This window comes from Hirundo rustica, chromosome 1 (assembly GCF_015227805.2).
Source record: "Hirundo rustica isolate bHirRus1 chromosome 1, bHirRus1.pri.v3, whole genome shotgun sequence".
Lineage (NCBI taxonomy): Eukaryota > Metazoa > Chordata > Aves > Passeriformes > Hirundinidae > Hirundo > Hirundo rustica.
The window spans coordinates 101,420,207-101,441,851 of record NC_053450.1 but is presented as its reverse complement, the minus strand read 5'-3'; the positions used below and the strand labels follow the sequence as shown (position 1 = coordinate 101,441,851).

At 39.0% G+C, this 21,645-nt stretch overlaps 1 protein-coding gene across 2 annotated transcripts in view; it reads right to left on the bottom strand.

Moving 5' to 3' along the window:
- The window catches only part of POU6F2 (POU class 6 homeobox 2), a 312,255-nt gene extending 296,517 nt beyond the window's left edge, over positions 1 to 15,738 (bottom strand). The window contains exon 1 of one of the 2 annotated variants that reach the window (XM_040084661.2): positions 15,634 to 15,738. In XM_040084661.2, coding sequence (XP_039940595.1) covers positions 15,634 to 15,738 — 105 coding nt within the window. The remainder of the gene's footprint in view (positions 1 to 15,633) is intronic. The other variant, XM_058423089.1, reaches the window with a different exon arrangement.
- Positions 15,739 to 21,645: the final 5,907 nt, after the last annotated feature.

Sequence of the window (21,645 nt, the reverse complement as noted above, 5' to 3'; positions counted from 1 at the left end):
GGCAGCGCAGCGAACCCGGTGGCGGCCGCGGCGTCTGGTGCAGCTGCTGCTCCGGCAGGGACGGGGGGGCGGGGTAGAACACACCGCGGAGCAGGGACTGGGCTCGCATGGCCATCCGCCGTCCGTGCCGCGGCACTCAGCCGCTGGTAACTCGCAGGCTGGGCCGGGGCTCGCCGCGGAGCGGGGACAGGGCATGCATAGTCAGCCGCCGTCTGTGCCGCGGGAGTGAGCTGCTCGTAGCTTGCGGGCAGGGCCAGGGCACGCCGCGGAGCCGGGACTGGAACGGGCTGTAGCATCCGCCGCGGCGTGGGGCTGGGGCAGTCTGCAGGCGCCCGAACACGCGGGGGAGTGACGGGCGCAAGGGGAACTGCAGGGATAGCCGGTACCGGCGCCGGCGGCACCGCGGGCGCCGGCACCGCTGCAGCCGGCACCACCGGGTCGTAGAAAGGTGGCGGCGGCGAGGCAGCGGCGGGCACAGGCGAGAGCGGCTGCGCCGCCAGCGCCGCGTCGGCCGCTGCGAGGGGACTCTGTGCTGCTTGCAAGACTGTGGCCGCTTGGTTGTGGAGGAGTCCGGCAACGGCGGCAACCACAGCCGCAAAAGCCATGGCAGGCGGAGCGGCGGGACTCGCGGCAGGGAGGGGGGGTAGAGCCGGGGCCGCGTGGTATGGAGGGGGCGGGGCTGCCGCCGTGCCGGCAGCGAGAAGCACCGCAGGGACGCTGTCAGTGGGCGGGCTCGAAGGGGCAGAGACGGGGACGGGGCCCGGCACAACGGAGCGGGGGGAGGGAGCCCCGGTAACAGGAATTCCAGCCGTGAACGGGACCGAGGGCGCGGTGGGAGGGGCCGCAGGGTCCGGTGGGGGCGTAGGGGCCGAGGGAACGGGTGCCGCGGCCACGAGGGTGGGGGATGGGTCCGCGGCGCTCGGCGGGGCCGCGGAAACCGAAACCACGTGGCGCGGCGAGGGGGGGGGAGGGGGGCGGGCTCCGCTGCAGACCGGCGGCCACGCGGAGGGGATCTCCGGGAGCCGCGTGACTAGATGTCGTGGCTGCAGAGGCATTTTTTGTAGCAAAGATCTCAACGAGGGCCCTACAAGCTGGAACGAGCTCAGCAGCAGCAAAATTCTTCAGTGAAATATCATTAAAGAGTCTATTTCCAACTGAGTCCCAAAAGTCTCTGGTAAAGACGGCTGAACGGTCAGCATTGGGAAAGTTAACTAGAGTCCATTCTAAAAGGTCTTTCAGCTCTTGCTTATGTAAAGTACTGTGATTGCAGCGTAAAAGATACTTAAGTTTCTTATAGAGATCTCTATCAAGGGTAGAATGGCAGTGCCCCATTTTTACACCAGTGTAGCTCACCTCGATGTCGCAGAAGCAGGTCCTCACTCGAGATCCGACGTGGGGGTTGGCCAGACACTCCAGTCGGCTCTCAGGACGCTGCGCGGGGTCCCGTTCAAAGCCACGGCTCCAGGCGCTGCTCAGGAACAGCTCCTCCGTGCTCAGGGACTCCAACCTCCCCTCGGCGCTTCAGTGCGGGCAGCGCAAAGCAGTGCCCACACGCGCTCAACGCACGTGGCAACGTACCACGGCAAAACTCCCTCCGTGAGCCCCAGTGGCCGCCGCTCAGCAGCAGCCGTCTGTGCTCGAGGGACGCCCGGCAAAACCTCCTCAGAGCTCCGAGTGTTCGCTACTTAGTAACGATCCTCGTGCTCAAGGTTTTGTCTTCGGCAACTTTAAAGAGCTCCAGCCTCACGCTGCCATGCAGCGATATACTGTGCTCACGACACCGATTAGCATACAACTGGTAATTTACCGTCCATGGGGAAGTCTCTCACAGCTTGAAAGGCTGGGTCCGGCGTTTTCCACGTTGTGCGCCAATTGTAGAAATAGCTTCCTCCTGCTGCTGAGGACTCCAGGACGGTGCAGATGAATGTAGACGAGAGATCTCCGAAGTCAGGTTTTAGAAGATGAGGTTTATTGTAAGGGATGTGGAGGCCTTGCTCTGAGCCGCTAGGCTGCAGCTCGTGGCAAGGCCTAGGAAGGTGGGGGAAGGGAGAAGTAGGGAGAGGAAATTCCAAGAGAGGAAAGTCCTCAGGGAAGGGTGCAAGCAGAAAGAGCAAAGAGCAAAGAGAGAGCGTCCAGCCCCCCTGGGACCCCTTATCAGGGGTCTTCAAGGTGGGCTGGAACAAGCCTTGGGCCAATGGGGTTACAGATACCTGATACTTCAGGGGAGGGTTACAGGTGTGGGATGAACCATACATTGAGGGGTGAGACAGAACATTCCATTTGACCTCTGGGTCTGGCTGCAGGTAACTTTCAGATGGTCACATAACTGTTTTCCCAGAGATCCAGTATCTAATACATCTCAAACATCAAAACTTACTTTCAATTCTATCTCACCTACAGGTTTCTCATTCTCAGAATATAGGCAATCCTATTTATAGGATTTTGGCTTCATCCTTCCCAACATTTTCTGAAACCTTATTGCAATTAGTTCAATATATAAAACAAAACAAAAAAAATTAGAAAAATAACTCATATTTTCAACCTTACCAAAGCACCTCTTCTTTAACTGCCATTCCCTCCTTCCACACTGCATCTCCTACTTTCTTCTAGCCCCACCTTTTTCACACCCCTGTGTTGGCATTTACTGTTTCCCCTTTGCACATCACCATGGTGTGTACTAGATACCTCTTCCCAGTTCTCCTTCAGCGTGGTAACATTCTCTTACTAAATTATATGTGAGATTATATTCACAATTGTAAATAATGCTCAAGAGATGATAAGTAAGTTTCAGAAAATTATCCCCTCCTGTCAGAGATAAAATTGGTGTAGTATAGGAATTAAAGTGACTTCAAGTTGCTGATAGTAGTCATTATATCTGTTCAAATGATAATACAATGTTGTTTCTCCTAAGGAGCCTGAAGCATTTACTTTGCAGTAAAGGAACTGTTTTGAACACTTAAAGTGAAAAAAAGCACTGGACTTTGCAATGCTTCCATTTTTAACATTGTAAATCACTAGTTGAGGCAGTGGAGAATCAAGAGCCGAGTATCCCCTATGATGGGGGCTTAACGTGTCTACTTTATGCAAAGACCAGTGACTATATATATCAAAAAATCTAGATGTCAGTCACTGTTCTAGAAAAACTACTGGGTAAGATGGAAATAGTAATGGCAAGATCTCTGGGAAGTTTTTAATTCAAAATTAAAATTCAACTATGTTAGAACCTTTAATCCTACTATTCATATGAAAGTAGAATAAAAGCCTATGATTCGTATGAAAGTGGAATAAAATGTTTCAGTCTGACATTTCATAAGCAGGACAGTTTAAGTGCTTTCATCAAAGCTACTTATTCTTTAAAAATTATATTTTTTAATCTTTTAAAATCATGCAAAGACAACAACTCCCACTTTGAAATGAAATAAAACTTTTTTAGAATTTGACATATGGCGCAGAATAAATATGTACGTGTGTATATACATATATGTATATACACATACATACATACATATATACATTTCCTGCAATTTCTAGGGAACAAAATAATAGTATATATCAACTATAATACTGAGAAAGAAGTCAAAATAAAAGAACTTAATCTGTGAAGTTGTTACATAAACAATACAGTTGTTTATGTAATGAGAGGGTCATTATGTATATTTACAAGCAAAACAGATTATTTGGATTATGTTGCTTAACTGTACAAATACTGTTTTCCACATTTCATATGTGTAGATTTATATGTTTTAAGGAACTGAGAAATTTTGCCAGTGAAATTTGCCAGCAGAAATTTCTGAGTAGCAATGGAACCTGCCCCATGGGTTTTCTATTTCTGTCTTTATCCCTAACCAGGTCCAGTCCCTTTTCTGTTGTTACTTTCATCTAGGTTTGCCCACACACAGGGCAAGTCCTCTTCCCTACTGTCCCTCATAGTTCCAAACCTCTCTTGGATCCATTCTTCCTTCAGGCTCCTACTTCTTCTTGCCTTGTCACTCTCTAGCCCTGGTCAACTACTTGTGCATTTATAGTTTCACTCCATATCTTTTGTCTTCCCTGGCTCTTGTCCTGTCTTCATTTGAATCATTCTCTTTTCTCCATCCCCCATGAATAGGGTCACAGAATATATAGAAAAGTAAAGGGTCCCTCATGTCACCTCTACAATTTGCCAAGTCAGGCATAGTGAGAAGCTAGTATTTCAAGGGGGACAGAAATAATCTGATACTCCTAAAAGTGGCAGGAAGATAGGGGTTTTACTTGGTGCAATGAATAGGACAAAGATACTATAGAATTAGTGCTCATGGAGTTTGGAATTGGATGGAGTTTTTCAGGAAGCACTTACACAAACACCTGGCGGATGTGACTCAGATAAGCTGATCCTGTCCATGTGCAGGTGATTTTCTGAGGTTCCTTTCTGATGTTCCTTTTTCTGTGAATTGTTAGGGGATGTAGCTGTTTAGAGTTCCAAAGAAAACAGGTGCCAACTACATTTCTCAAAGGCTTGGAATATAATCAAGCATTGGTGGCTTGTCACAGGATACCTGAAGAGACATGTCAAGCCCAATGCTCCTACTCCTCACCACATTCAGAGTTTTGCTCTTAAGTATGATGTATTTTTAAAATGGGCAAAAATACCCCCTATTTCCCTATCTTCCTTGGGAACCACTGAATTTTAGCAGAAATTGCTTTCAAAAGTATTCAGGAAGCGTTAGCCAACCAGCTGGAAATACTAAGAGCAGCAGCAAAGGTCTTAAAATAGGAAATACTGGGCTACTTCAATTATAGAAGGTTCTACAAGTTCTGCCAATATTTTTCCCTTAGGCCCTCACAAAATGGGGAAGCAAAGAGAGAAATATCTCACAACTTCACAGAATCCCTTAAGCCTCCTCTGTTCCCGTCTAAAAGGGATTATGAAATAAAATGGAGTAGGAAGCTCCTCAGAATTTCAAAGGAAAGTCTTTTGTTAATGCCAAAATTGCTATTTTATTATTTTTCCCATGTGTGACTAATTTTAAGGTATTCATTATTAGCATAACTGTCTTTTTTTTTTTTTTTTTTTTTTTTTTTTTTTTTTTTGTCTTTGCTGTTTTTATTCACCCTTTGACTTGGAGTTAAAGAATGCAACTTGCAATAGGAAGTATAGAAAGAAGGCATTTAATTGACATTAATTCCTATGGAATTAATTTGTTTCCTTTTTCACTGATTCAGGTATACTAACAGAATAATGCTTTGGAAAGATAGATCTTTGTCAAATGTCACAGTGAGCAACACTGCAGCTCACAAGTAATAAATAAAAAGAGAGAGAGAGAGATCCAGATTAAGCTTTTTGTTTTAAGTATACTCATTTGAAAACCAAAATGATTGAGAAAGCAGCTCTGACTACTATGGTTTGAGTAGTGCTCTCTTCCCTCCCTTTCATGTTTTCATCACTGACAGCAAAGCTATAGAAGGAGGCAAATAAAACAGGATTTGAACCTTTCACCTTGTCTGTTAATGGATATCTGCTTGTAACTAAATAAGGCTTTCTCTTTTTTCTTTTCCTGCAGTCTGATTTCTGCCTATCCCTTTTCATTTCCATCTGAAAAAAACCCAGAAATTCTAGTCCATTTATTTGGACTCTATCCCTATTTACATCCAGATGGGTTCCTACCATTTATGGAAATATAAAAGAACTTGAAAATATGCATAAATAAATTACTCTTACAACCCACTTTACAGCTGGTTTGTACTTCCAGATGGTATAAAGAGGTCCCAGCATAAAGTAGCATTACACTACTATCTCCAGTGGTTGAAATTCTCAAAAAAGATAAAGAAGCAAACATAAGCATTATAAAAATGAAAAAATAACCATGATTTTTTAAGTGAAATTTTTCTTTTCAGATGCCGATTTCAGTCTTGTTTGAAAGAATTTTTTAAAGAAATTTTATGTATTTTCCAAAATTAAGGGAAAACACATACAATTTCTTACAGTTTGCCTTGCAGGACTGATTGGGAAAAAGAACAAAAAGATCAGTTTGGAGAAAGTATAATTAACATCAGTCAGAATGGAGCACACAATTTTGGTGTTCTTCTCTTTTTCTTTCTATGTCTTCTTTCTGATTATCTTAGAAATCACTAATTATTCAAACATTATAAACTACACTGGTAAATTTGCCCATGTAAGGGCTTCTGAATTTGACTGAACAAGCTTAAAGGCTGCTGGTGATCCTGTTTGTCCAAATGTAACTCTGCTTAGCTCCACAGATTTACTTCTGATGGATCCTGGTAAATATCAGATAGAAAAGAGAACCTGTCCTGAACATGCTCATGTTAAACATCTGTTTGAAGTTTAGTGTGCTTTTATTTATATTCTTAGAGAAATATTAAGCTACTTTGCAGCTGCTTTTGAAATAAAAGTGTAATTGAAATTCACCTCTATACCTTAATGTTTGTTGTATCAGTAATGAAAGACATCATGATACCATAGAAGTAAAAAAATTCTCAACACACTGGCAAGATTAAAAGCACAGATCTTTGTGCAGTCCTTAATTCAATAAAAATGCTGTGGTACTTCATGATTAGAAAGACATATGCCCTCAGAAGCATCTGTTTCTTCTGTGTCCTTCATGAGAGTCAAAGGGTACTTTACAATCCAATCCAATGCTGGATATAACCTTTTAAATAAATAAACTATGGTTTAAGGATATAGAAAGTACTACATTGAAGAATGTAGTCTTTGAGATCTAATAACTACAGTGATGGGTCTAGCATAAGGACATGAGCAGAGTAGAACAAAGGTTTTCTGAATATCCACAGTGCCTCTTGGGTTAAAATTCATTGCAGAGTCACTCTAAATCCCTAGTTAGGGGGCAACCCTAAATTTCTCTTCTTGCTAAAATCCAGCATGAACTTGAAAAATAAACAGAAAACAATATATTTCAGGGGAAGAAACTCCAATATTGAGCTTCTTTTGTTTGGCTATTCAAAATCCAGGTCTTATTTTCCAAACACTTGCCAATTTCAGTTTCAGCCTCCAAGGCACATGGATTTCTACTCTCCAGGATTAACTGAGTGGAAATAGAGAACTGCCTTATTTTTTTCCAGCAGTACATCTCTATATCCTTTGCAACCAGAGAAGATACAAGCATTACATTGTCTAGTGCACAATGTGCTGCTCATGTGAGCTTTCCCAGTAAGATGAGGGGAAACTTGAAGATGTGCTTAAATGGTTCCATGATCACCCTTCATATAAGCAATAGCACCAAAATAAACAGATAGCTATGTTCAGAGCTATTGTGAACCCTTCACATGCTGTTTTAGACCACTCCAAGTTTGTTTCGTCTGTCAGGCATTGAAATGGTTAAGTGTTGCTCACCAACTTGCATGCAAAGTTTTCTTGCCAACTTTGGTGACAAGCTGGAGCAGGTGGTGAATACTGCACACAGACTTCTGGTGGCAAAATCTTGTTATCTTTCTTTATTTCCCACCATGGGCATTACAACACCCAAACCATCACTTCTGCCTACTGCTTAACCAGCATCTTGTGAAATCTGGCTGCAAGATTAAGCTTCCCCAGTTCTGAATTCAATATTGCAACCCTAAGGACATAAGAATCAAACTGGAACATTCTGGGTTTTGGAGGGTTTTTTTTCCCCTCTTAATACACAAAATTGTTTCTGCTCTGAGATCATAGTTTGCCCTGACTGTAATGATAAATCATCATGACTGACACAAAGCAAAATGAGTTTGATATTTTCTGCTTTATCCTTTCACATTAGAAGCCACTTCTACATTTGCCACAACTTTCAACCTTTCTTCCAAAAGATTAGAATTACACAAATCAGATATTATTTCTGCTTTGTATAATCCTTTTGAAAAATGTAAAGCACTTTTTGTACAAGAGAGGGATGGGCACAGCAAAAAGAAGGTAAGGTTTAATGGGCAGTAATCTTGCAATAACTGTTGGTTTCCTATAGCAGCATAACTCTTCTTTATTCCAGATTATTTTATTTCATTGGAACAGTGTCCTTCCTAACAAAGCCAGGGGGAAGTCCAGGACTCCAGACACATTCAGCACTTGGCAGCATCTGGCTCTAGTAGAAAAGGTTATAGAACCAATGACAGTTTTTCAGAAACACCCAAGTTAACCATTACCAAAATTTTTTTCATATTTTGCCCTTTTTTTTTTTTTTTTTTTTTTTTTTTTTTAAGGTGGATTCAGTAACAATCAGGCACATTTTTCTGTAGTTATAATTTTAAAATCCCCAAACAAAATCCCCAAGCGTTTAATGTGATATACTACGAAAAATGAAGGCTGATGCTAGTCTGCCACTGATGGTAGACAATGTGATTTTAATTCATAAGTTTGAAACAAGGATTATTAAACATTCTAGTGATTGATATTGTAGTTTCAGTCTTAGTCTGTGCTGCAAATCTATATTTAGCTATTTAATTCCCACCCCCCCACCCCCCAAAGGATGTCTTCTTTCAGGAATGGGCTAAAGCTGTCAGCTTCTTATTCCAGTAAAACTTCCTTGCACTTGAAACATAAGAAAAGCTCAAGTAAAAACTGCATTAGAGTTCCATAAGTTGGATTTGTAAGTGAAAAGGCAGTTAGGCACGCAAACAGTTTAGTGAAAAGTACAACATTCTGATACAAAAGTATCACTTTCAATATGTCTAACAGCAGTTGTGTGATACTATTAACATGACTTTCACTAATTTGCTTGCAAAAAAATGCATGCTCTGTTATTTTCTGTTTCTTGAAACTTGTTTCCATAGCAGGGGGTAGTTAAAAACCACTTTTGTCTTTTACTGTTCTCCCTATAATATTTCCTTTTTGGAAGTGCCATTCCATAGCTGGATTGTGTCTTCCAAATGCACATGAGTCCAAGATTCCTGAAAATGCTATCAACTTATAAAATAAAAGTTACTTCATGGAATCAATGACTGAAATAGAACAAAGTTCCCTTTTAACATTTTTATTTTTCTTTTGCTTAAGGTCCTATTTCCCTTTACAATGCCCTTTCCCATTTGTGTATTCAGAATCCCATCCTGGAATGAGTCACCTTTGGAAATAAGTCATATTTAGCAAGTAGTTCAAATTACACTCACTGGAAATATCACAGGGTCAAAAATTACTATCTCAAGTGTGATTTTGTAGCACTGCTTGTCAAATTATTGGATTTCTTTTACAGTTAGGTGGCACAGGAAAGCCTGCCAAGACAAGACCTATGTGTTTTGACAAGAACAACTATCAGAGTTCTGCCCTGTAAATCCTCATTCACATGTGCAAAGGACATGGGTCAGCTGTACATCTACAGCAAGAGAGCAAGATGCATTTATGAGGCCCTCATTTCTGAAAAGACTTTCTTCAACTTCAAGTCATTAAACAGTATCAATTGCTGTTACTCATGCGAGTCAAATTTAGTCAAAGATAGTTTTGCTATATATAGTATGGCATATACAAATGTAGATAGAAAAAAATGGGCTTATCAATAACTACAAAATCTACTCTAAACAGCTTAAAAATTTAATTTCTATAATTTGCCATGTAAGGATTGTTTGAAATAAAGATTTTTGCATCCCCTCTTTCTCCCCCCGACATTTTTTTAATGAAGCTTTCTCCCACTACCTCTTTTAAGAATGGCTAGAAATGTAGAACAGTCCCTTGATCTTCAAAATTTTCTTTTGATCTAACAGTTAGATAAAGCACTACTGTATAACAGCACTACCAGTCAACAGAGAATCAGCAGCAAACATCAACTAATATTCCTCTTTTGAAGAGAAAGTACAACACATCACAGAGGTTTTGAAGCCAACATTGAAACAAAACCCCTGAAGTGATAGTCTGTTTACCTGTAGTCCTGATATCCTCAGAAGTAAGTGTTCAAGACCCTTGAGTTACTATCTTTACTTCTAATAGCCAGTTCTAATTACAAAACAGTTTGAATAACAATTGTTTAGTTAGCATTTAAGCCAGACTTTGTTATATTTATTAGCAGTGGCAGTAGCACAATACACTTGTTGGACCAGATCCTGCCAATTGTTATATATATGAGTCCCATTGAATTCAGTATTCTGTGCACTTGAAGATTTAGCAATTGCAGACTTCTTACAGGCTTAAGTGACTTGCTGACCAACATCTAGGTACATGTTAAGTCTATTTAACTTTAGTGTGAGATAAATATGCACATATTCAAAATTGCCTGATCTTAGGTTCTTCCATTTTTATAATTTCAGAATAAAAAACTACATTACTAATGTTGCTGAACAATGTAAATCACAAGAAAAAGGAATATTTTGCCATGTCTTCATCTAATGTTGAAAGTGTTGTATACAATTTCTCTTTGATTGTCCTTTTATTTTCTTCCATTTGAGTTGAAGTTTAGATCAGAGAAGAAAAATAAAAGTCTTGTTACAACTACAGGTCACTGTAAGATAAGAGGCTCAGCAGTCACTTCTATGCACTGTACACACAAAAATGGGCCAGACTGATACACAGTTTATCAGTCTAGAATCTAGGAAATGTAACAGAGGTACTTGAATGTAAATGCATTTCCAGAAGATAATAATCTACATCACTGGAGGAGTGTGACTCGTCCAGCAATTTAAAGGTCAGCTGACATACTTAATTTTTCTCTTACAATTAGAATATAGTGATTATATACAGATTACAAACCACAGCTTTTTAAAAATTTGACCTCTTAATTGGCTGGCCTGACCCACAGATGAGACTGCACAGTAATACAGAACAGAAAAGAATAAAGAAATTCAATAAGAAAAAAATACTAATGTTTTTAGAAAGCTGGTTTCAATTAAAATCCGATTTCGGTGTGAAAAGCTGAAAAATATTTTTAAGTATGAATCAAAATGATAAAAATTCATCTTTTCTGCTGTAAAAACAGAAGTCAACAGAAGAATGCATTCTTTTGCTGGAATCCAGGCCTAGGACCAAAGAATTTACATATATTAAATTATCAAGATCCAAACTCCTCTACCACAAATATTTATACTATAAAATGTAACAGCCACATTCCTGCATCTCCTTACAATAATAATTCTTAGGGACAGTATTCTAGAGTGTATACAATAGTGGGTTTCTGCAAAGACGGAATGCTTCATTGCCAGAGTACCAGCTTGTTCATAAATATTAAAAAGCATGGTTTTGAAGTTTTGCAAACATATTTCTTACTGTTTACACTGTCTCATACTACAGAAAAAACCAGTCAATGTGTACCTGTCCATAAGTCTCTCCCCCACAGTCTTGAACTGCAGAAAACCACTGCTGGTGACTAAAAGACTAAAATCTTTGTTCTGGATATACAGTGAGCAGCCAAGGGGACAAGTAGTCTGGCCTTACTTATGCAAGTAGTCATTCCTACAGCGATTCTTGCTTGAAAGAAAAGGATTTGTCTGCAGACAACTGCAGACAAAAGGATACAATTCTTTGCTGTCTTATAAAAGTAGGTCCTAAATCTATACGTAATATGGTCATTTTCTCTTTGTATATGTTATAGGCAATCCTTTACATTAGATTAGAGCTGGAAGCAGATATTCCAAGAGAAAAAGAACTTCTCTACTGCTACAAAAAAAAAATCATGTAGAGATTGCTCAAGACAAAATTCTAGAACTGATCTTCATTTGATAAAAATTAAACTCCTGGATACATAATAGTCTGCATTATAAAAACAACACGGACAACAGATTAAACTTCTCAAAAGTGACCAAAAGTTACAAATGGAATGGCTCCTCTGAAACACAGTCTGTTGTGGTTAATCATGAGGAAGAACACAGACAAAAAAAATTTAAAAATTGCAAAAAACTGAAATAGAACATAGACCCACACTGGCTGCAACAATGTATCAGATTCATAAACTGGGGTTCAGAGAACCCTCTGTGGGAAAAGAGCATGTTTACCCTTGCATAAATAGCTTTTAGTACGTAGTGAAATCATATATGGAGGATACCATTAAAATACAGAAAAAAAATTATGCTAAACTTGTAGAAAAACAACTAAAACATAGCCATAATAACTACAAACACATGTTTATTTGAAGAAGAAAGTTACCTAATTTGCTTCCTCTCAACATACAGAGATCTAATTTAAGCTGCTCTCCTCTCCTTTCCCACTTTACTATATTTGCAAGAACCAGTGAACACTGAAATGTGCAGCCAGCCTGGGCCCTCGGGCCAGTGGATCAAGATGGCAGGCTGGCCTGGGTTCCCCTGGCGACAGCAGAGCCAGAAGGGTGATTGGACACAGTGACCTGTCTGCATGAGACGAGACAAAAACAGGAGAGCTGTAATGCTGATGAACTAACCTGTCACTCACAAGCTCAGGTCTGAAGAAAAAAAAAAAAAAAAAAAAAAAAATAGATGGAGGGGAAAAAGAATAAGAAAAAGGTTTAGTAGAGGTTTTAGAAAGCATACAAAGCAGACACGTTTAATTACCTGTTCATTCAGATGAGCTCAGAATATGTATGGAATATGGCATAAAAATCCAGCTAATAGTTTCCATAAGAGCAAAACACAATTGAAGAAATAATGGAAATTGTGGTTTGGCATGCAAAGAAGGATGCTAAAGATTATTGCTGGCAGGGATCAGGGTTTCATGCCAAACACTCCAGTTATGAATCAAAATCATGATGAGCAATGAGCTTCTAGATCTTGACACACAAGGCAAGGACATTGTTCTTCAGAGTACTTGGCTGTTTTATTGTTTGGTTGGGGAAGGAAAACTCCAGAGGGAAGGTTCACAAGCAGTTCTGCACCCTGGACCCAGTACACTCAGGTGCTGGGTAATGGTCAGGATTGTAGCACTCTGCCCACCATGGCCATCATTAGTGGGAATCACTGTGTACTTGTGGTTAGAGACAGATGAAATCCAAATAGCCTTTCAAAAAGGTCAAAAATGCATTTAATGATGAACAACTACTTTGTGTTGAAAATGTCTTTAAATCAGTATGCCCCTGCTATTCCATTTGTGTCATACATAGACTAATGCTTGAACTACAAAAAACTGCTAGTGTGTCTGATCTCCATTGCATCACCTATACATGTACAGTTTAGATTTTTAATTACCCTATTTCACATTACATTAGCAGTACACAAGACTGAATTTGGAGCTACATCTGCAGTATTACAAAAGAATTCATTCTCATGGCTGGAAAAAATACAATTTATAAATATTTATGCAATTTTGGGGGTTTGGAGGTTTGAAAGTTAAAAAATACTTTTAAGAACTTTTTCTAATAGTGTCAGGAAATAAATGGCTCTTCTAAAATATGCAACTACTAAATATGCAAATCTTAAATATTTATCAATACAAAATAGAGCCTCACAGCGTGGAAAGATTTTCTGCCATAGGGCTTGCCCTTTGATAATTATTTTCTCTTAAAGTTCATACAGAAAGTCTATGTCTATTTGCAGCAAAGTATATTAATTATACTGATTGCCCTGACATTCCCATATTTTAACTAGCTATTTCATTATACAAGGAGAAAATGCATATTTTTTTTATTAGGAAAAATACTTTAAAACTTTCTAATGTATCTTAACACATAGCTAATAGCAACCAAACACTGGACAATTAATCAAAACAAAAACATATTTGAAAATTTTGCTTATTTAAGAACACATTTTGATGTGCACACTTACATATATGAAATGCAAATATGCACACACGCTGATCGGAAAAAAAATGTTTGCAGCACCTAAGACAGTAAGTTTCAGAAAAATAACATCTATAAAGTCTGACACGGAAAACCCACAGAAGTTAGTCACCTAAAATACCTAAATTTATTTTTCTTTTAAGTGCATGCTCTTGCTATTAATTTTGGGAAATGAAATACACTAGCACATGACATAAACATTTTTCCAGACATTCACTGAACTTTTTAAATTCATGAAATATGGAATGTTACACACAGAAAAAAAAATCTTCTACCATTTCCAGCCTCAAAACCACTATCTGAGAGTTGGCAAGCCTTAAACATAAAATAGCTAACTTACACTTTCTCACATGCAAAAACAAAAGTTACATTAAAGAGATATTACAAGCTTTTAGATTTATAAAAATTTCAGGGTATATTTTCTGTCAAGTGTACTTGCTCAAAACCTTGCCATTGTATCTGCCTTAGAATCATTAAATATATATCTGAAAGACTGAACAAGTAAAACAAAAGGTAATTAACACAGTCTAAAATACATCTTTTTGCACAGCGTAGTACTGGCAAGCACGCCCCACATTTTAGGTATAAGCCAGCCTAATAGAAAGCTGTTAATGTTTGGAGGATTTTTAATAAAAAATGTATCTTCTATTTTTAAAATATTTAAAGCAATAAAAGTCTGTGGTAAACATAGTATTACATATTTGATATTTTCCGCCCAGAAATGCATTACTACGTACGATGGTATTAATAAACCATGTGCTTTGAGGGACTTCAGTGTTTTGGCATAATTTAGTTGAAAACAGTGTGTAGAATGCATATTTTTCTACCATCATATCAACATATAGAAAACAAATACTATGTCATCAGCTCAGCAGCATGTGTTTACTATACTGGAAACATATGCAAAAAACCACAAACTTTTGAGAGTTCAAAAAAATACCCTTTACCAGAGACTGATTTACAAGTCAGTGGTTAATGAGAAAGTGTTGAGCACTTAAAATTTTGTTAGAAAAACAGGCACCCTCATCTGACTCCGACTGCTTTCAAAGGAAAACAGCCCTCCCTGTTCATCAGTACAAAATAATTTCTTTCCCCACTTCAGGTTAGTATTTGGAGCAAATGAAAAGACAATTATTCTTCTCTCTTCTGGCTAAAGCTCTAAACAGCATGGTTAAATCACACATATAAAAACTACAGACTTATCAGAAATCACAAAACAGAAAGAGAAGGACTCACTGACCCATTTGGAAGACAAAGACGACAAAACGGAAAAGCTCTAAAAATCAGCTTGTGAGGCCTTTGAGAGATATTCTTCTGGCATTTCATCACAGCAGCCCCAGACCAGTTCACTTCCCTGGATACAGGGAGGGAGAACTAAATAGAGCTGTTTATTAAAGCTGTTGTGCTGGATTGCATTAGGGAGCACGGACAGACCACCTGGACCTTTCAGATTGTGGCAGTGTTTAATTTGCAAGCTGCCCCTCTGCAGCAGCAAAGACTACTACATTTACCAAGCTCAATCACACATTATCTGGATTAGGAGTACAAGAAGAAAAAATAAAAAATAAACCCCACAGCATCTAGTACAGGAATACAGTCAATATAAAAATAATGAACAGCATTTCAAATAGAAAGCAACTCCCCAGCAAACATAACACTTTCACTCCTCGGTTCTTCTACTTCAGCATATTTACACAAAATAAAACAGCAAATTAATAAATACATTGATTTAGTAAAGCTCTCACAGAATTATAGATGGGGTTTATTAGAAGAAAAGGATGGTAATTCAGGTTTTTCTAGTAATTCCCTGGCCAGATTATTGTGTTTCTTTTGCCTTTCTCACTTTCAGTACTACATTCGCTGGTAGATGAAGATACAGATAGAAAGATGGTACTGTGAATTTGAATTATGTGAATCATATGGTTAGACCCTTGTTAAAAAAAAAAAAATAAATAAAAGGGGAGTTGAGAAATGGCTGACTCCATACCTGACCAATTACAGCTTGCATGGTCCCTGTGTCCTGCTGAGCTGAAAGATCGTAATCCATCATATGTAGTCTTTGAAAAGGAGAATGGGGGTTTCTGGCATGCATCTGTCAATCAACTTCTGCACTCACAACCATCACCAAAAGCAAAGGAAAAAAGTCAAGCTGCTCCACCAAATAGGATGAAACAGTCATGTGACCTTCAGCACACTCACACACATACATACTTCCATAGAACATATGAATTTTCTGCAGATATGAAATGACATTGACAAATACCCGATATCAAGTAAATAAAGTGAGACAAACAGCTAGTCACCAAAGAGAAAACACTTGCTGTAATCTTCAGCCTAAAGATTTAATATACCTAAAAGGTGTTTTAAACTGAATGTATTCTTCAGAGCCTAAACTTTTCAATAAGAAATACATTATACATACAGACAGTGGTCAGAACTTTAACCCTTTGTATCCTCTTTCAGCCTTTATTTTTGTTCCTCCCCTTTATACTTCTACTTTATGGATTTTTGTGTTCTCAGGGTTTGTTTTTTTTTTTCCTTTCAGTTTCTTTTCTGCCAAAGTGAAGTGGCTTGTGTTGCCTTCTTTGGATTTGCAGACATTATGAGAACTCAATAGAAAAAAATTGCTAACAGGAAAAAAAGGAGCAGGGGCTGAGAAACCTGTGTCTGCACTCACAAGTCAAAATATCTCACTGCTTTACTCCACCAGAAGTCAAATCTTTTCTTTACTGGAAATATATATTTAAATATTAGTTTATGCGAGCTGTGATGAGCACTCAAAATATTAAATATTCAGACTATGTAAATCCTACTTACAGAATCCTTTACATTTTGAAGGTTAACAGAGTTTTGGTTCATTCACTGCTCCACTGAACTGACATAAAATGTTGTTACTTAGGAAGGCAAACATTACCATTTTTTTCAAATCAAAGCAGTTTGTTTCATATATCTCCCCCTCTGAGTTAAAATTTTCAAGAATTTCCAAGACTATTTTTTATTCTTGTCAAAATATATCAGCCACTTGTCTCCAAAAATGGAGTGTCTTGAACGACATGCTGCAACATTGATTGCTGATCCGTTATTGGCCAGTGATTGCTGAAGGGTGACATTAATGTAACCTCATAGCACTTTAACCCTTTGAAGATCAATACAGTCCCCTGGCAATATAGTAGAACAACAGCCCATTTACATTTTGCTGTATTACAGCTTCATATAAATATTGTGCATCTTTCTGTCCTCCTCAAGTTGCATTTCAGTTACTGGTGCGAACAGTACAATTTACAAAGGATGTCAGACATAAAAATGCAGAAAAAACATCAGTCTAGTCTCTATGCTTAACCTAACACATCCTTTTCATTTCAGTAAGTTTCTGGCAATATTTTGACATTAATATTTCATTTTTAAAGGCATTGAAAATATTGATCTCAGCTTTTATGGTCAAAGAAATGTGAGAATATCAATATTCTAATTATAGGCACTTGCCAGTCTAATATTTCCCACCATATAATTTCAAGATTCAACATCCAGAAGTGTTTGGAATGTGATGGAGTGCATGTATATGTGTGTATATTATTTGTATATGTGTATGTATGTATGTATGTGCATACGCATGCAAGTATAGAAAAATTAAATGTTGAGGGAGTGAGATAGGCAGGGAATATTCGGCTTACTTCGCATTCTTTGAGTTTTTATAATGCAATTATTTTTTTAAAATGTAAAGAAAAAACTTAAATTAAAAATTAGAAATAAGAACAATTCACATATAGATGCATGGGAACCCAGAAGTGCTCCTAATTCAACAAAATATTTTAGCATAACAGATTTTTCAAATCAAGCATTTTTAGAAAGATATACAATATTAACAATGAAATATTGCCTCTGGGAGAAGGAAAGAGTACTTGAAATGTTGTTTCCAACATCTGTTATGCATTTCATCTATAAACATAATTAAAATGCACCATTTGGGCTGAAATCTTATCTGTTTCTTACTCATGAAAGAAAATACACTGAACTAATACCTTGGGCTGGCTTCTGGTCAGCTGAGAATTTGCTGCGGTCTCTTCCTCCAGGACAATTCTATAGAAAAAACAGGAAATATTGTGAAGGCCATAATCAACATCCATATCATTGCAAGCAATTCAAAATACAACTGATAAGTGGGTGAGTGAGTAGAGGAGATTGCCTCAGCTGTCTTCAGGAAAACAGACATGCTAAAATCAAATACTGCACATGAATTTGAAAGGAAAGTTAGGGATGTCTATTTTATTATTTTTCTTCCAGAAGAGCCTTTCTGCAGTGGGTATGCATAACCTTTGAAATTCCTTTAACACATTTAACTAACTAAACCTGGCAATTAGCACTGTGGGGTTTTTATTAGCAAAGACACTGACATAGACATTTGTTGCAGAACACAAACAAGCACAGCATTGTATGCACACAAGTCTGCTGCACCCTTACACACCAATAAACCAACCAGTGGCTTGCACACAACACCAGCAGAGCTGCAAGAGCACCCTCCTCCCAAAGTGAGATATATGCTACCTCTTTACCATAATTAACCTACACTTCCAGGAAATGCCAATCTACTATCTAAAATGTAAAACAACATCCCTGCTGCTAATGCCTCTGCATAAATTACAGCACCATTGTTAATCTGAACAGCTGCAAAAGCCTCCTCTACTACTGCTGAAGCTGCTCTTACCTCTGAGGAGCTTTTCCCTCAGTCAAATCTACCTGATCCTTTGTGTAGGAGCTGCACAACTGGCCCCTGAGCACTGTTTCATCATTGTTTCTCATCCTTCAGGCTTTCCACTGGCCATCTCCTAAAAGGTGTTGGTCCCATTTTGTCTTTTTACTTACTCTGAGGAATTATCTCCCTAACATCTCCCACTTCCCCTACTCCCTCCCCTCCAAACGCACACTTCCTTTGTTGCCAAAAAGATGATTTAGCTCTCCTGTCAGCAGTCAAAAAGGTGAGGGAGCAAGATAGTGCCTAATCTGCCACAGGGCAGACTCAGATGGAGAGCAGGGTGCAAAGGGGAACTTGACTTGCCAGGTTTGCTCTAGCATGAGCATCCTGAGGAAAATTATGGAAGGACAGAATGACAAATACTGCTCACCAACCAGCTGTGCTGTATCTCCAACAGTGATCTTCTGGTATCCTTTGAAACTTTTTATCCATGGCTGTCCTTCAGCATACCTGAGAAGAAAATAATTACGGAGTCACAGCTATCTACAGCAGCTGTTCCTTCCTACATACATGTCCCTTCAGCACCTGTCACTGAGGGCCAGGTTTGCATTGCTGTACCTAAAATCTTTGAGAGAGGGCTTACACGAGGAGGAGGCTGATTCATCACGTAATCTTTGACAGTGCAAATTCAAAGTGGTACAAAGCCTGTGTTTTGAGTTGCACACTGTATTTCTGGCAGCCAGGGAAAATGTAACACTTTTCTTTAACTTTCAGTACCTTTAACTGCAGTAGACTTTCCCTGATTAATTGAACCAAATAAACAAAAAAGAGGTACTTTTGAATAGAAAAACATGTTTGATTTTACCTCACAGATACACAGCTAAGAACTTGTGAAAAGAGTATTACTATATAAAATAATTTCTCTCCTGTCTTCCAGTAGAATACATGTCTCCTGGGTGGCAAAAATTAGTATTTAGAATTATACGGCAATGCAAAACCCAATTACTTCATAGATAAAATGTGTTAAAACAAATGATCATTTTTATATGCTCATTATTTGATTGTCTATGGTTCGTTCCTTCATTAACTAGAAGCCTTGTGATCAACAGAGCCCAGGGATTTACTAAAATACCTTTAGGCACTTGTTCACATGCTGTAGCAGAACTTCCAGCAGATTTAGTGAATTGAGCGAGACACTCCTGCTCTTTACAGCATTGGTACACTAGGGGGACTCTTTTTCCTCTTTTCTCCAGTGACAGATGCAGGGCACAGTCAGGAGCAAGCTGTTGTACCTTTGGCTACAGGCTTTTTACTCATCACTTAAACACACAGACCCAATTTTGTCCACTTTGAAAATTAACAAGTCAATTACTCTTCTTCCCTCTCTCACTCTCTTTATCCATTTCTGCCAAACAGACACACTGACATTTTGCACCCTGATTTTCATGGATATGTGAGAAGGATTTCTGTATGAGTAAACTTCTGCTGAATTTTGCTAATTCCAAAAAAATTGTTTTGTATTAAGAGACAGTAATGGATTACAGTTCCTGCCTCTGCAAGACCATTTTGGCCAATCACTTTCACATTTCAGAGGGAATTTTGCTATTAAGAAAACCTCTAACACTTCTAATTTCTCCTCCTCCAGATTTCATTAATGTATAATTTCTGGGTTTCTTCCACTGCCCCAGAGCTCCATTTTTCAAAAACCAAGCTACTGGGACATACTGACTCACTTCAAGAATGACACCCTCTTCTCTTCCTGTATCATGTAAAGGAAATTCAGGAAAAGATATTTCTGTGCCTAAATTGCTAGAACAAGGCATAATCTACATTATACTCATTTCTGTACAGCCAGTGGGATGGCTTTCCCTGCGTGCTTATCCTTCACTGTATAAAGAAAACATCTGCAAAAAACTTTCTTTATCTTATTATTTTAGAGAAAAGGAACTTGCTGTAACACTCTGTATCTTTGGGAAAGTAGGAATAAATTCTCTCCCTTTCCTTCTAGATCTAAGAAGCTGGTTTGATTGAAAACTTATTTTTGTGTCTCAGGGAGGACAATTGTTCAACATACCTTTCAGTTTCCTAATTTGACTAGAATTTATATAAAATGAAAAATCTAGGAAATGGGATTCTTTCTCCATAGTAAACTATATAGAGAAAAGACAGCACCTTCCTCCTCTACTCCTGCATTAAGTGATGGGAAGTGATTACACCAGTGATGATGGAATCTAGTTAATCAGAAAACAAGCAAGTCTCACACCTCTCAGGTGAAATGGAATTGTGGAGGAAAAACATGTTGAGAAGCAGGATGAATCCATAGCAAGAAAGGGTGATATTGACTGGGTAAGGTTTAACAATATACTTCCCAGGTACATTCCCAACTCCAGCACTCTAATAAAATCACATTCTTCATGTCTCATGGTGTCTTCTGCAGTATCTGGTGCAATGGGCTTTTTAAGACCTCTTTTTATTGGATATATCATGGATAATAATGGAGATTATCACCATGTGGCTATACTATCTCCAAAAATGGAGATTTACACCATGTGAAGAACAGACCATATTTGGGTGAACTAACATCATCCAAGTGAGGCAAATAAGAAATCTGAATGGTCAAAAAGAGGATTCTTACCTGGAATGGAATCATCTTTTTCCAAAGCTTTTCCAAAACCTTTGGCAGGATTTAGAACATGTCAAGGACAGCAGAAACATTAAAAAAAAATGAATATTTTTCTGTTCATTGAGTAATAGGAATTTATTAAGGAGTCATTTCAGTAACTATGCAACTCTTCAGAGGAGTAATGCTCTTACCACACTGACATGGTTATAGAGTAAAGGAGCCGAGTTTCTAGCAGTGTTTAATTCCATACCACCCACATTATGGCAGGGGCATGGTTTCAGCAGGAGGAAGCCAGGGCCAGAAATGGAAAGATCATCATCTTTCACCAGGCTCAAGGGAGGGGATGTGCAGGTTTCAGGGTCAGCTTGGCACAGCCGGCCCCTCTCTGCTACCAGCAGTCCCTTTCCTGTTCCTCTGAGTGGTGGGTTTTCTGGTTCGATACTGAAAGACAGCACCAGGAAGCCTGAGATGCCACTCCAAGAAAAAGAAAATGAGAGATCAGTGGTGGCACAGGGCAGAGCCCAGCTGAGTACACCCTTTTATCAATACTATTGTGGTTATTGCAATTTTTCAGTAAATTGTGATTTCATCTTAAAACGTCTCCTAGTGTTTTCTCCGCTGTTGGAATGGGATGGGGAAAAGGGGGCAGCTTGGGTGGGTTTATTTTTCCTGCTAGGTTTTAAACC